This window comes from Melanotaenia boesemani, chromosome 13 (assembly GCF_017639745.1).
Source record: "Melanotaenia boesemani isolate fMelBoe1 chromosome 13, fMelBoe1.pri, whole genome shotgun sequence".
Lineage (NCBI taxonomy): Eukaryota > Metazoa > Chordata > Actinopteri > Atheriniformes > Melanotaeniidae > Melanotaenia > Melanotaenia boesemani.
In genome coordinates, this window is record NC_055694.1 from 522,465 (window position 1) to 536,136 (window position 13,672).

General features: G+C 45.1%; 1 protein-coding gene across 1 annotated transcript in view; it reads right to left on the reverse strand.

The window, feature by feature from the left end:
* Positions 1–2,599: 2,599 nt before the first annotated feature.
* The window catches only part of hdac6 (histone deacetylase 6), a 51,801-nt gene continuing 40,728 nt past the window's right edge, over positions 2,600–13,672 (reverse strand). The window contains exons 16-29 of the mRNA XM_042002898.1: positions 9,268–9,335; positions 8,473–8,620; positions 8,270–8,398; positions 8,026–8,194; positions 7,247–7,452; positions 6,981–7,173; positions 6,742–6,891; positions 6,229–6,406; positions 5,896–6,020; positions 5,624–5,818; positions 5,470–5,553; positions 5,221–5,367; positions 5,012–5,140; positions 2,600–3,085 (exon numbers count right to left, since the gene is read on the reverse strand). Of these exons, the coding sequence (XP_041858832.1) occupies positions 3,017–3,085; positions 5,012–5,140; positions 5,221–5,367; positions 5,470–5,553; positions 5,624–5,818; positions 5,896–6,020; positions 6,229–6,406; positions 6,742–6,891; positions 6,981–7,173; positions 7,247–7,452; positions 8,026–8,194; positions 8,270–8,398; positions 8,473–8,620; positions 9,268–9,335 (1,990 nt within the window). The 3' untranslated portion in view covers positions 2,600–3,016. The remainder of the gene's footprint in view (positions 3,086–5,011; positions 5,141–5,220; positions 5,368–5,469; positions 5,554–5,623; positions 5,819–5,895; positions 6,021–6,228; positions 6,407–6,741; positions 6,892–6,980; positions 7,174–7,246; positions 7,453–8,025; positions 8,195–8,269; positions 8,399–8,472; positions 8,621–9,267; positions 9,336–13,672) is intronic.

Consider the following 13,672-nt stretch of genomic DNA (forward strand, 5'->3'; position numbering starts at 1 on the left):
ATGATGTCATCATTGTGTCACCTTTCCATCAGCTGCAGGAGTCTGAACGTATAAGGACGATTAGCTGGATCGGAGCAGAACTTCTACCGAACATCATCTTTATGCATCAGGCGGGAACATTTCTACGTTTATCTGCAGACGGACTCTGATTGGTCCAGAAGGGCGTGGATGCCAGCGGGTCATCCGGCTGATGGTGGCTCCGCCTCCTCTCCACTGCTTCAGCACAATGTGGCCAAAAGTTTAGAAAATGACACAAACTGATTTTCACAAAGCTGCTTCAGAGATTTCTGGTCATTTCTGTGCTTGACTGAAAAACAATTACAAGCATTTCAAAAGTACTGAAGACTTTTATTGACAATTACATGAAGTTCATGCAACAAGTCCGTGTTCGCCGTGCTGACCTGGTTTGCTGTCAATCACCTCCTGGGCCAAATCCCGCCGGATGGCAGCTTTTCTTGCATAATCGATGCTGGTAGTTTGTCACAGTTTGTAGGTTTGATCGAGGTCTGGCCCAAACTTTTTGTTTTGTTCCTCGAGCCACTTCGTTCTCTCGTCTTCTGGCAAGGTGCTGCAGGACGTTCTGGTACGTTCTGTATTCATGGCTGAGAAGCAACGCCTCACATGAGGATGCTGTACTGGTGGCAGGACTCACCTGGTCTTCTCCAAACCGGCTTTTTTCCAGATATCGCAAACAATTGGAAAGAGGGTTCATCAGAGACTACCCAGTCCTCAGCAGTCCTGTCCCTGGTGTCTTTCCTGGAGAGGTGCGTTCCTTGCTGGTTTCCTTGGTTTCTCCTGTGGCCTTCCTCCAACAGTCTTCGCCTCCCCCTCCTGAGCAAGCTCTGGCCTGGTGGTGGTCCAATCCCTCGGCTGAGTCAGCTTTAGGAGCCGGTCCTGGTGCTTGCTGGATTTCAATAAATAGTTGGCGGAGGTGCCATCGTACTAGCCGCTTTCCTTCGATGTAGCAGCGATGAGTTTCCTGGCAGAGCGGTTAACGGAGGAGGATGCAGAGTACTTCCCGTCGGGTATTCTGGCTCAGCGTGAGACTGACCTCCAGCCTCACACCTGTTTTAACGGCAGAATCCCTGAATGATGTTAGCGGGTCCCTCTGTGGCAGCGCTGAAAGGCTGAGGAAGATTTCTGGGGATTAAGTTGGATGTAAAGAGGGACGTTGATCCGCTGATCGCTCCTCGTAACATCCTGGGTTGCAAGCTGCATCATAAAAACTGAAGCAGCAAACTTTGGAAAAATAAATATTTGTGTCATTCTCAAAACTTTTGGCCACGGCTGTAGTCCGAACAAACTTCTGTTCACCCAGAACCAAAACCAATCTCCTGTCCCAGCAACGCTGTCGGTAAGGTTTTATCCTCAGGAGCAGTGCTGTAACCATGGAAACAGTCAGATTACCCATTACTCCCATCACTGCATGTAAACAGTCTGAACAGATCACCATGGAGACGGTCACTGAGACGCTTCACGTCCTCTTCATCACCTGTAAACACCCTGAAACTTCCTACGTCTTCAATCATCTGATCAGAACTGCAGAAACTGATCAATAACACCTTTTCTCAGGTCAAACTGAAGATTTTATTTCTCTGCTAACTGATTATCATGTGGTCAGTTACAAACAAAATATTCTAAACAGATTTACAAAGCGAAGGATACTGCACAGAAAATAACTCCGGGGTGGAAGATGATCACCATCTATCAGCTTGATTAACAGCAAAATAACCATCATTATTAACAGTCAGCTGTTTTTCTTTTAAGACTTTTGACAATAAAATTCACTTATAAGTTCAGGAAGGTTTAAGAACCACCACTTCCTGTTAACTTCCCCACCACTTCCCGTTAACTTCCCCACCACTTCCCGTTAACTTCCCGTTAACTTCCCCACCACTTCCCGTTAACTTCCCCACCACTTCCCATTAACTTCCCCACCACTTCCCGTTAACTTCCCATTAACTTCCCCACCACTTCCTGTTAACTTCCCCACCACTTCCCGTTAACTTCCCCAACACTTCCCGTTAACTTCCCCACAACTTCCCGTTAACTTCCCCACAACTTCCCGTTAACTTCCCATTAACTTCCCCACCACTTCCCGTTAACTTCCCCACCACTTCCCATTAACTTCCCCACCACTTCCCGTTAACTTCCCCACCACTTCCCGTTAACTTCCCCAACACTTCCCGTTAACTTCCCCACAACTTCCCGTTAACTTCCCCACAACTTCCCGTTAACTTCCCGTTAACTTCCCCACCACTTCCCGTTAACTTCCCCAACACTTCCCGTTAACTTCCCCACAACTTCCCGTTAACTTCCCCACAACTTCCCGTTAACTTCCCCACCACTTCCCGTTAACTTCCCCACAACTTCCCGTTAACTTCCCCACCACTTCCCGTTAACTTCCCCACCACTTCCCGTTAACTTCCCCACCACTTCCCGTTAACTTCCCCACAACTTCCCGTTAACTTCCCCACCACTTCCCGTTAACTTCCCCACAACTTCCCGTTAACTTCCCCACCGCTTCCCGTTAACTTCCCCACCACTTCCCGTTAACTTCCCCACCACTTCCCATTAACTTCCCCACAACTCCACGTTAACTTCCCCACCGCTTTCCGTTAACTTCCCCACAACTTCCCGTTAACTTCCCCACCACTTCCCGTTAACTTCCCCACAACTTCCCGTTAACTTCCCCACCACTTCCCGTTAACTTCCCGTTAACTTCCCCACAACTTCTCGTTACTTCCCCACCGCTTCCCGTTAAGTTCCTGTTTACTTCCTAATCAGTTTATTCTCGTGATTTGTCCACATTTAATCAATGTGTTCTTAGTTTACTCTGTGAAGTCACAGTGTTTGTTGTTTCTTGCCCGTGACTGGTCACGTTTTCAAGGAACTGAACCAAAAACCTGCTGATGATGATGAAGATCTGAAGTTAAAAAACAAGATAAAAGAAACTTTTTTTGTTGCATGACGTCAAAGAAAAAACTGCTGGTATCCATGGCAACGGACGGTTCGATCAGCTCCACGGAGGGATCTCCTCACCGAACTTGGAGCAGTGAGCAGCGTTTTTAGCTTCGAACAAAACCTGAACAGAAGAAGAAGAAACGTGTTGGTGTCATGGATGATGGATGGATGGATGGACGGAGTATTACATATATTACCATATTAACAGTCAGATTAGCAATTAAAATAAATAAAACAAGAATAAAGACTATAAATAGTAGACTAGATCACTAGAAGTAGAAGACTGGAAGTAGAAGAATAGAAGACTAGAAGTAGAAGACTAGATCACTAGAAGTAGAAGACTGGAAGTAGAAGACTAGAAGTAGAAGACTGGAAGACTAAAAGTAGAAGACTAGAAGTAGAAGAATAGAAGACTAGAAGTAGAAGACTAGATCACTAGAAGTAGAAAACTAGAAGACTAGAAGTAGAAGACTGGAAGTAGAAGACTATAAGGGTAGAAGTAGAAGACTGGAAGACTAGAAGTAGAAGACTAGATCACTAGAAGTAGAAGACTGGAAGACTAGAAGTAGAAGACTGGAAGACTAGAAGACTAGAAGTAGAAGACTAGATCACTAGAAGTAGAAGAGTAGAAGTAGAAGACTGGAAGACTAGAAGTAGAAGACTGGAAGACTAGAAGACTAGAAGTAGAAGACTAGATCACTAGAAGTAGAAGACTGGAAGACTAGAAGTAGAAGACTGGAAGACTAGAAGACTAGAAGTAGAAGACTAGATCACTAGAAGTAGAAGAGTAGAAGTAGAAGACTGGAAGACTAGAAGTAGAAGACTAGATCACTAGAAGTAGAAGACTGGAAGACTGGAAGTAGAAGAATAGAAGACTAGAAGTAGAAGACTAGATCACTAGAAGTAGAAGACTAGAAGACTAGAAGTAGAAGACTGGAAGACTAGAAGCAGAAGACTAGGTCACTAGAAGTAGAAGACTGGAAGACTGGAAGTAGAAGACTAGAAGTAGAAGACTAGATCACTAGAAGTAGAAGACTAGAAGTGGAAGACTGGAAGACTAAAAGCAGAAGACTAGAAGACTAGAAGTAGAAGACTGGAAGTAGAAGAATAGATCACTAGAAGTAGAAAACTAGAAGACTAGAAGTAGAAGACTGGAAGACTGAAAGTAGAAGACTATAAGGCTAGAAGTAGAAGACTGGAAGACTAGAAGTAGAAGACTAGATCACTAGAAGTAGAAAACTGGAAGACTGGAAGTAGAAGACTAGAAGTAGAAGACTAGATCACTAGAAGTAGAAGACTGGAAGACTAGAAGTAGAAGACTAGATCACTAGAAGTAGAAGACTGGAAGTAGAAGACTAGAAGTAGAAGACTGGAAGACTAGAAGTAGAAGACTAGAAGACTAGAAGTAGAAGACTGGAAGTAGAAGACTATAATACTAGAAGTAGAAGACTGGAAGACTAGAAGCAGAAGACTATAAGACTAGAAGTAGAAGACTAGAAGAAGAAGACTGGAAGACTAGAATTAGAAGACTGGAAGTAGAAGACTATAAGGCTAGAAGTAGAAGATTAGAAATGGAAGACTGGAAGTAGAAGACTAGAAGTAGAAGACTGGAAGTAGAAGACTATAAGGCTGGAAGTAGAAGACTAGAAGTAGAAGACTGGAATTTAAAGCCTAGAAGTAGTAGACTGGAAGTTGAAGACTGGAAGTTGAAGACTAGAAGACTGGAAGTAGAAGACTATAATACTAGAAGTAGAAGACTGGAAGACTAGAAGCAGAAGACTATAAGACTAGAAGTAGAAGACTAGAAGAAGAAGACTGGAAGACTAGAATTAGCAGACTGGAAGTAGAAGACTATAAGGCTAGAAGTAGAAGATTAGAAGTGGAAGACTGGAAGTAGAAGACTAGAAGTAGAAGACTGGAAGTAGAAGACTATAAGGCTGGAAGTAGAAGACTAGAAGTAGAAGACTGGAATTTAAAGCCTAGAAGTAGTAGACTGGAAGTTGAAGACTGGAAGTTGAAGACTAGAAGACTGGAAGTAGAAGACTACCTGGTTGTGGATGTAGGACTCACACAGGTAGCACCACACAGAGAGATCTGAGAAGCTGAGAACAACAGGATGTTCTGACACCACGCCGTGAGTCACCATGTGTTCGTTGATGTAGCGTCCACAGAACACCTGAGATGAGACAGAACGGGTCAGAACAGGTGAGGCTCATTCAGCTGCTCTGTGTGAGGTGGACAGGTGAGCTCAGTCACCTGGTAGCAGGTGAGACAGATCCAGTTCTCAGCTTGTGAACCACAGTCCTGACATGGCTGGAAGATATCGATACCTGAGGGGGGGAGGGGCTTAACGATGTCCAGGTGAGGACACCAAGACAGAGGGTCCACCACATACAGAGTGTTCTACAGACAGACAGGTGGACAGGTAAGTCTCCACAGGACACTACAATAAGTAATCAAATCAATCAATAACTTGTCAATATTTTCTGACTCCTCCAGAGACACCTGTGTCTTCGACCAACCACACGGGCCCTCTGTGTCTGGCTCCGCCTCTACACCTGCCAACTGTGGCGTTGCTACAGCAACAATCTAGGAGTGACAGGAAACAGAAAGGGTCACAGTGGTGGTCATGAAAGGGAAGCCTGTGCTACTGACTCACCTGAAGCATCTTGCTCTCTTCTGATTGGTCATCACCTGACTCCACCTTCACTTCACCTACAACCTTCTCTGAACCATGGTAGACCTTTGGTCTGGCCCCACCCACTGCTGCAGATAGTGGCGGGTGATTGGCTGAGGTTTCACTGACGTCCAGACCAGCCAATCCCTGAGTGAGCTGCTCCAGACTGCTTGCCGTCTGATTGGACGAAGCACACAGTTATCAGATGTTCTGTATCTCCGACAGAGCCTGAGACGATTGGTTCTGAGCATTACCGTGGAGACATGTGGACCTTCAGGGCACGCCGGCGACTGGTCAGATGTCTTCTGGCCTTCTCCTTTAGAACCACGTTTCCCACGATGCTTTGGTGTGGGCAGGGCAGCTCGCACCGACTCCAGAACTGAAACGCAGACAGAGACACATGAAACCAGAACTGGAACCAAACCCAGTGCCAGACCTAGAGCCAGAACTAGAGCCAGAACCAGACCCAGACCAGAACTAGAGCCAGAACTGGACTCGGAAATAGAACCAGAAATGGAACCAGACCCAGAATCAAAACCAGAACCAGATTCAGAATGGACCCAGAACCTGGTGCCATTAGGACTTACTGTGAATCCTCAGGGACCTCCAGTAGGGGGCATGGTGTCGAATGACCTCATTGATCGTTGCCACGGCGCTGTGATGTGGAGGAGGGAGGGGGGCCACCAAGGATGGAGGAGGGTCTCCCAGCAACATGCTGGTGCACATTGCCATGGAGTCAGAGATGGAAGTCAGGTTGTAACCTCCCTGAAGTGAAAGAAAACCTTTTTACACATCAGCTGCTTGCTGTCACCCAGCTCCTCCCCCGTGATCCCTCCATCCTCACCTGTAGTGTCTCACCTTTAACATCTAAACCAGGGGTGCCCAAGTCCGGTCCTCGAGATCTACCATCCTGCAACTTTTACATGCAACCCTTCTCTAACACACCTGAATCAAATGACTGGCTCGTTACCAGGCCTCTGCAGCGCTAAATGACATGCAGATGACATCTGATTCAAGCGTGTTGGAGAAGGGTTGCATCTAAAAGTTGCAGGATGGTAGATCTCGAGGACCAAACTTGGGCACCCCTGATCTAAACTCACCTCCAGGATGAGGAGAACCCGCCCACCAGCCAGTGTCATCAGCATGTGTGTGAGGTGGGCGTATCCCTCCGGAGTCACATGATATCCACCCAACGGATCCCCCCGAGCTGCATCGAAGCCAGCCGACACCAGAACCAGACGGGGGTTAAACTGCACAGGACGAGCGACCAATCAGAGCACTGATGCATTAAACTGTTCGATGAGGGAATGGCATGATGTCGTTATGTGTTCCTCGTTACCTCGGTAGCGATCGGCATGACAACATGGTGAAATGCTGCCAGGTAGTCAGAGTCGCCCATCCGGCCTCCGCTCCATGCCACATTCACATTATACCCCGCCCCCTTGGCGAAGCCAACCCTGCTGGGGGCTGCATCCTCTGAGGATGGGAAGAATATACCGTTGTCATAGCGATGGATAGAGACGTACAGGACGCTGCAGAGAGACAGAGAGTCCATTATAAGATTAATGTCTTAGTCCTTTGACGCTTCTTCATCCTTCTCTTCACCTGTTGTCATCTTCAAAAATGTGTTGGGTCCCGTTGCCGTGGTGAACGTCCCAGTCCAGGATCAGGACTCGGAGCTGAGGATCATCGCAGACTTTCTGGGCATGGCGTGCAGCGAGCGCCGCCGTGTTGAAGAAACAGAAACCGCAGGGAGAGTCTCTCTCTGCATGATGTCCCGGAGGACGGACGATGGCCACGCCACTGTTCACCTGCAGGATGAAAAGTACCAGCTAGCATGTAAGCTGTTAGCCTGCTAGCCCGCTGTTAGCTTGCTAGCCCGCTGTTAGCTTGCTAGCCCGCTGTTAGCACTCTGTCTAGTAGCTGTGAGTATATTTTTATCTAATTATTAACTTCTTAGCAGTTAGCTAGTTGTTAGCATGTCAGTCGTGAGCAGTGTTGTGCTAGTTACTGAAGAAAAGTAACTAGTTAGTTACTAGTTACTTTATTCAAAAAGTAACTCCGTTACTTTGTTGATTACTTACACCAAAAAGTAATGCATTACTGTTAAATTCTCCCATTTCTTATAACTTAATTACAGTTTTGTAGAAAATAGAAATCAAACAAGCTCACAGCTGCTGGCTGAGGTGTAGCACACTAGCTAGTAACGGAGAGCCGCACCGCAGGGTAACGCTAACTCAGTTACTTTATTTAAAGAGTCATGTGTTTTAGTTACTGACTAAACACAACCAGTGTTAACACATTACTACCCAACACTGGGACCTCAGCAGGGCCACACAGGCAGTTTTTAGCAAAGGTGTGTTACAGGACTGCTCAGGTGCTACCTGTCCACTCAGGATCCTGTCCACGGCGTTGAAGCAGCCTCCAGCGGCCAGCTGGGCAGACTGGAAGCTCTGGTTGTTGATGAAGATGGAGTTGAACTCTTCTCCCAGTCTGTGCAGGTCTCTGGGCTTCATGGCTGCTGTCGCCTTCATCTGCTCGATGTGCTGCTTGCTGAACAAACACAGTCATACTATCTCTGTACAGACTGTCAGGAGAGGGCGTCACACACATCCAGCACCTTCTCACCTGTGACACATGGACAGCTCCTCCTCTGTCGCCAGGCGGGCTGGTATCCGTTGGCAACGATCAAGCAATCCCAGCTCCTGATGCTTGGAGAAGATCTTGAAGATTCTCTGTGGATGTTCAGGGTGATGTCTGCGACACAGTCACATGACCAATGTTTCTATCCAAACTTCAGAGCACGTCTGTAACCTGAGCAGGTAACTCACCTGTCCCACAGACTTGTGTGCTCCATCATCCTCTCATCATAAACCAGACCTGTGGCTGTGGAAGTGGAGGGGGTGGGTTCAGTCTTCACTGCACTCTTCTCATTGGTGACTACTCTGATGACATCACCCTTGACCAATGGGCTGCCCTCTGAACAGAAAACAGGGTTATGAATGAGTGATGTCAGGTGACATGTGCAGACGTGTGTTTTCAATATTACGAGGACTTTCTGTAAAAATGAGGACACGATGTTTTTGACGGTTTAGACCTTGTTTTAAGGTCAAGGTTAGAATCTGATTGGTCGGGAAAGCTCTGTGTCAAAGGTGTCAACACAGTGGTCCATCACAGCAAAACAAACAGGTGTGAGCTGTCGATGGCGCCCCAGTGGCCGTTGCTGGTACTGCAGCTGACAGGAGAAGCTACCAGCAGCCACTATAGGTCCTGTTAGCTTCTCCGTTACTGGTACTAGTAGCTTCCTCGCTACTGGTAATTTCTTCACTACTGGTAACTTCTATGATACTGGTAGCATCCTCATGACCAAAATCCCGATATTCTGAAATGTGTGTGTGTGTGTGTGTGGGGGGGGGGGGGGGGGGGGGGGGGGGGTGCATGCAGCTGTGTGTCTGATCTATTCTTCTGTTTTGTAAAGTTTTCTATGAAAATGGCTACTTGATTTGTTTGACCGATGGATAATAACATAAATAAGACATAACAAATAGATCAATATTTACAATGTTTACAAACAACGGTTCAGTTTGGGGCCTTTATTTGTCCCCGTGTGTTGCTGTGTTTGTTACCCAGGACTTGCAGGGAGGTCCAGTGTGGCAACAGAGCCGAGACCGTCTGAGAGATGGACTGAAGGGCACTGAAAGACAGAGCAGGGGTCAACAAACTGGAAACAAACTATGAAAAAAAGTGGAGGAAAACTAGAATAAACCTGGGGACAAACTGGGAATGCTATCTATTCTATTCTATTCTATTCTATTCTATTCTATTCTATTCTATTCTACAGTCATTTAGCAGACGCTTTTATCCAAAGCGACTTACACCTGAGAGGAAGAACACAAGGAAGAATTAAAATAAGACAGACGTCACCATTAAGTTGTAGTCAGACTGCTGGAGTCCAGGTGGACCAGGTGGACCAGGTGTGTCATGTAGTTCTGGAGGCAGTGCTTATAATTTTATTTTTTTTTGGTTTTTTGTAAGACATCTGGTGAGAACAGGTGATTTTACCTGTCCTGGTGTTAATCCTCCACCTGTGACTGATCTGCTTTTAAAGCTCAGACAAGCTTCTGTTCTTTCTGAAACCTGGATCATATCAGAGATCCATCTAGATCGGGCGCTAGTGAGCAGCCAATGGAGTAGGTCACGTTTCGGGACGCTCTGCTGAATGCCTTCATAAAACTTCGATCTTTGGCGCTTGATACGCCCTGAACAGGTGCAAAATATATGCCTTACGTTTCTCACCACTCAGTTCATCTTTTTTATGGCAACCAACTTGCAAAACTTCGCCTACATGGGAAGAACCAGACCTGCGGCTAACAAAGCTAGCGCCGAACCCAAGAAGTCACCGACCAGTAAGCTAAACGAGACTATGACCGACACCAAAGCTGAAATTCTCGCTTCAATAAAGGAAGATATCTCTGTGCTGCTCAGATCAGAGCTGAAAGATATTCTTGCTCAGGAATTTGATGGAGTGAAAAGTGAGACACAAGCCGTTAAGAACGAAGTTGATAATAGCATTTCGCTGCTTCGCTCTGATCTGGACTGTGTGAAATGTAAGGTAACTGATATGGAGCATAGCCTGACCACATGCTCGGACGACGTATCGAGTCTGAAGTCTACAGTCGGTAAACTTCAGGTAGAGATAAGGACCCTGCAGGAGAAGTGTGTTGACATGGAAGGAAGAATGAGACGGTCTAATATACGGATCCTGAATGTACCAGAGGAGCCCGACTCGAGATCTCCATCTTCTGTCTCGAAGATACTGAAGGAGGTCTTTCAGATGGACAGAGAAGTGATGATCGATAGATCGCACCGGAGCCCACAGTTACAGCGAGTCAGGGGGAAACCACGTCCTATCATCGCGGAGCTGCACTACCACCAAGACTGCGTGGACATATTACGACGTGCTAGACAGGCGGGCGGCAATCTGAAATATGGCACAATGTCTATCTCCATCTTCCCGGACTACCCTACTAGTGTGGCACGGGCGAGATCTGCTTTCAATGAGGATAAACAGCTTCTGAGAGGCCAGTCGGGTGTTCGTTATGGAGTCATTCACCCAGCGAAGCTCCGCATCTCACATAACAGAATCGAAAAAGACTTTCTGGATCCAGATAAAGCGATGTCCTACGTCAAGATGAGCGTCATCACTGCAAGTCCCGCTAATAACAGTGACTGAGAGCCCACGCTCTTTTTTCTATTCATGTTTTGTGGTGAGTAAAAGAGGACTAGAAAAGGTAAATTTGGACAATACAAGCAAGTAATCTCTTTTAGGTCTTTTGTCTTATACCAGCTGAGTATGTATGTTATTTTGTTATAACTAGCACCTGATAGAGTCTGACTGTTTAAGCATATTTGCATAAATTAGCGCCCTTTTTCTTTTATTTAAATACTGCTTAAGTGGAGCAACCTGCATGTGAATTTAAGTTCCCTACTATAAGCACATCTGTGGATATAAACATATAGGGTTTAGGGGTCACCACGTTCCTATAATTAGTGACATGGGGAGGGATGTAACTGCACCAGTTATGTTTGAGAGTCAATTTGTATGTTGGAGAATTTATTTTAAGAAAGAGAATGATGAATACAGCTCATCCACTTAAGGGAGCTGCAGGTTGCCAGATAAATTTGGTGAGCTGGAATGTTAAATCTTTAAATCACCCTGTAAAAAGTAAAAAAGGTGCTTGCACACCTTAACCAGCTCAACGTGGGTATCGCTTTTCTTCAAGAAACGCATTTGCGCACACTTGATCATTTCAGACTGAGAGGGGGCTGAGTGGGCCGAGTGGGCCAGTCATATCACTCCAGTTTTAACAGCAAGTCGAGGGGAACAGCTATCCTAGTCAACAAAAATGTCCCTTTCACGATGTCTAAAATGGAGGCAGACTCCTTAGGCTGGTTTATCATTGTTACGGGCAGATTATATGAAACCCCAGTCATTTTAGCAAACGTATATGCACCTAATTGGGATGACCAGGCATTTTTTACCAATTTCTTTTCTCGTCTGCCAGATATGGACACACATTCACTTATATTGGCAGGGGATTTTAATTGCTGTTTTTCCCACTCTGGACCGTAGTTCATCCAGCACTATGCCTTTGTCTAAGGCTGCTCCACTGTCCCTGGTGTTACAGATGCCTGTTTCACAAGTTGCTTATCATCCATGGCGTTTGAATATTCAATGGCTTTCTGATGAAAGATTTGTTGAATTTATCTCATCTGAAATAGTTACATTCTTAGAACATAATAAGACACCAGGAATGGCATTTTCAACAATATGGGAGTCGCTGAAAGCATATTTAAGGGGACAAATTATTTCATACTGCGCCCAAAAAAACAGAAGTCAACATGAACGCCTCAGGAAACTGACAGATGATATATTAAATATAGACAGACTGTTGGCCAGGACCCCTTCACCGGATCTATTAAAACAATGATGCTTCAGACTGAATTTAACCTTCTCTTGACCAAACACACCGTCAATCTCATTAATAAAACCCGCCATAAAACCTATGAGCATGGTGAAAAGACAGGGAGAATTCTTGCACAGCAATTACGTCAGAAAAACGCAGCTCAGTGTATTCCTGTAATAACAGATGAATCTTATAATAAGTGCATGGATCATTCTCAAATTAACCAAATTTTTCATAAGTTTTATTCCACACTATATACACATCAGAGTCACTGAAAGATAGGCGCTTATTTGAGTCTTTCTTTCTGTTAGTGAGCAAATGGCAGCCGACCTAGAAGAGCCGTTCACAGAACTAGAACTTCGGTCTGCTGTGAAATCTATGCAAAATGGTAAAAGCCCGGGCCCTGATGGGTTCCCGAGTGAATTCTTTAAAACATTCACTAATGAGCTAACCCCTGTATTACTTTCTGTATACCACGAATCCTTTGTTTCTAGCACGTTGCGTCAGACCACTATTTCTCTTATGCTTAAAAAGGAGAAGAACCCATTGCAGTGTGGTTCCTATCGACCTATTTCGCTACTAAATGTGGATAGCAAAATACTATCTAAGATGATTGCTCAGCGACTTGAAACTGCGCTACCCACACTGATCTCTGACGATCAGACGGGATTTATTAGGAACAGACAGCTGTCCTCAAATATACGCAGGCTTTTCAATGTCCTTTATGGTCCCACTCCATCCGAGGCAACAGAGTTAATAATAGCTTTTGGTGCAGAAAAAGCCTTTGATCGGGTGGAGTGGGATTACCTCTTCTACACTTTGAGTCGCTTTGGTTTTGGACAAAAATTTATACGATGGATTGAAATTCTCTATTCGTCACCCATGGCGGCTGTCCGGACAAATAATAACATCTCCAAATACTTTCACCTACAACGTGGTACTAGACAGGGCTGCCCCCTGTCACCCCTTTTATTTGCCTTATCAATAGAGCCACTGGCAATAGCTCTGCGCAGTAACACTGATATAAAGGGAATAGTAAGATCTGGTATTGAAAACAAAGTGTCTCTTTACGCTGATGATATGCTTTTATATCTGACTGATCCATGCACGAGTTTGCCAAAAGTGCTTGAATTGCTTAACTCTTATGGTAAGATATCGGGATACAAAATCAATATGCAAAAAAGTGAACTTATGCTCATTGATCCCACCTGTCGGCTCACTCCACTTCAATCTTTATCTTTACCAATAAGAATTTGTAATCGTAAAATTAAATATTTAGGTATTTTGGGTAACCCAGCGATTTAAAGATCTTTACAATGCTAATTTCTCTCCACTCATAGCCAGCTTAAAGAAAGATCTGGACTGCTGGAATCTTCTGCCGCTGTCTCTTGGGGGAAGAATAAATATTGTCAAAATGAATATTCTGCCACGTTTTTTGTTTCTTTTTCAATGCATACATATTTTTCTAACCAGATCCTTTTTTTCTTCCTTAGATAAAATCGTATCTAGCTTTATATGGAACAAAAAAACTCCACGAATAAGAAGAGAGATGTTACAACGACAC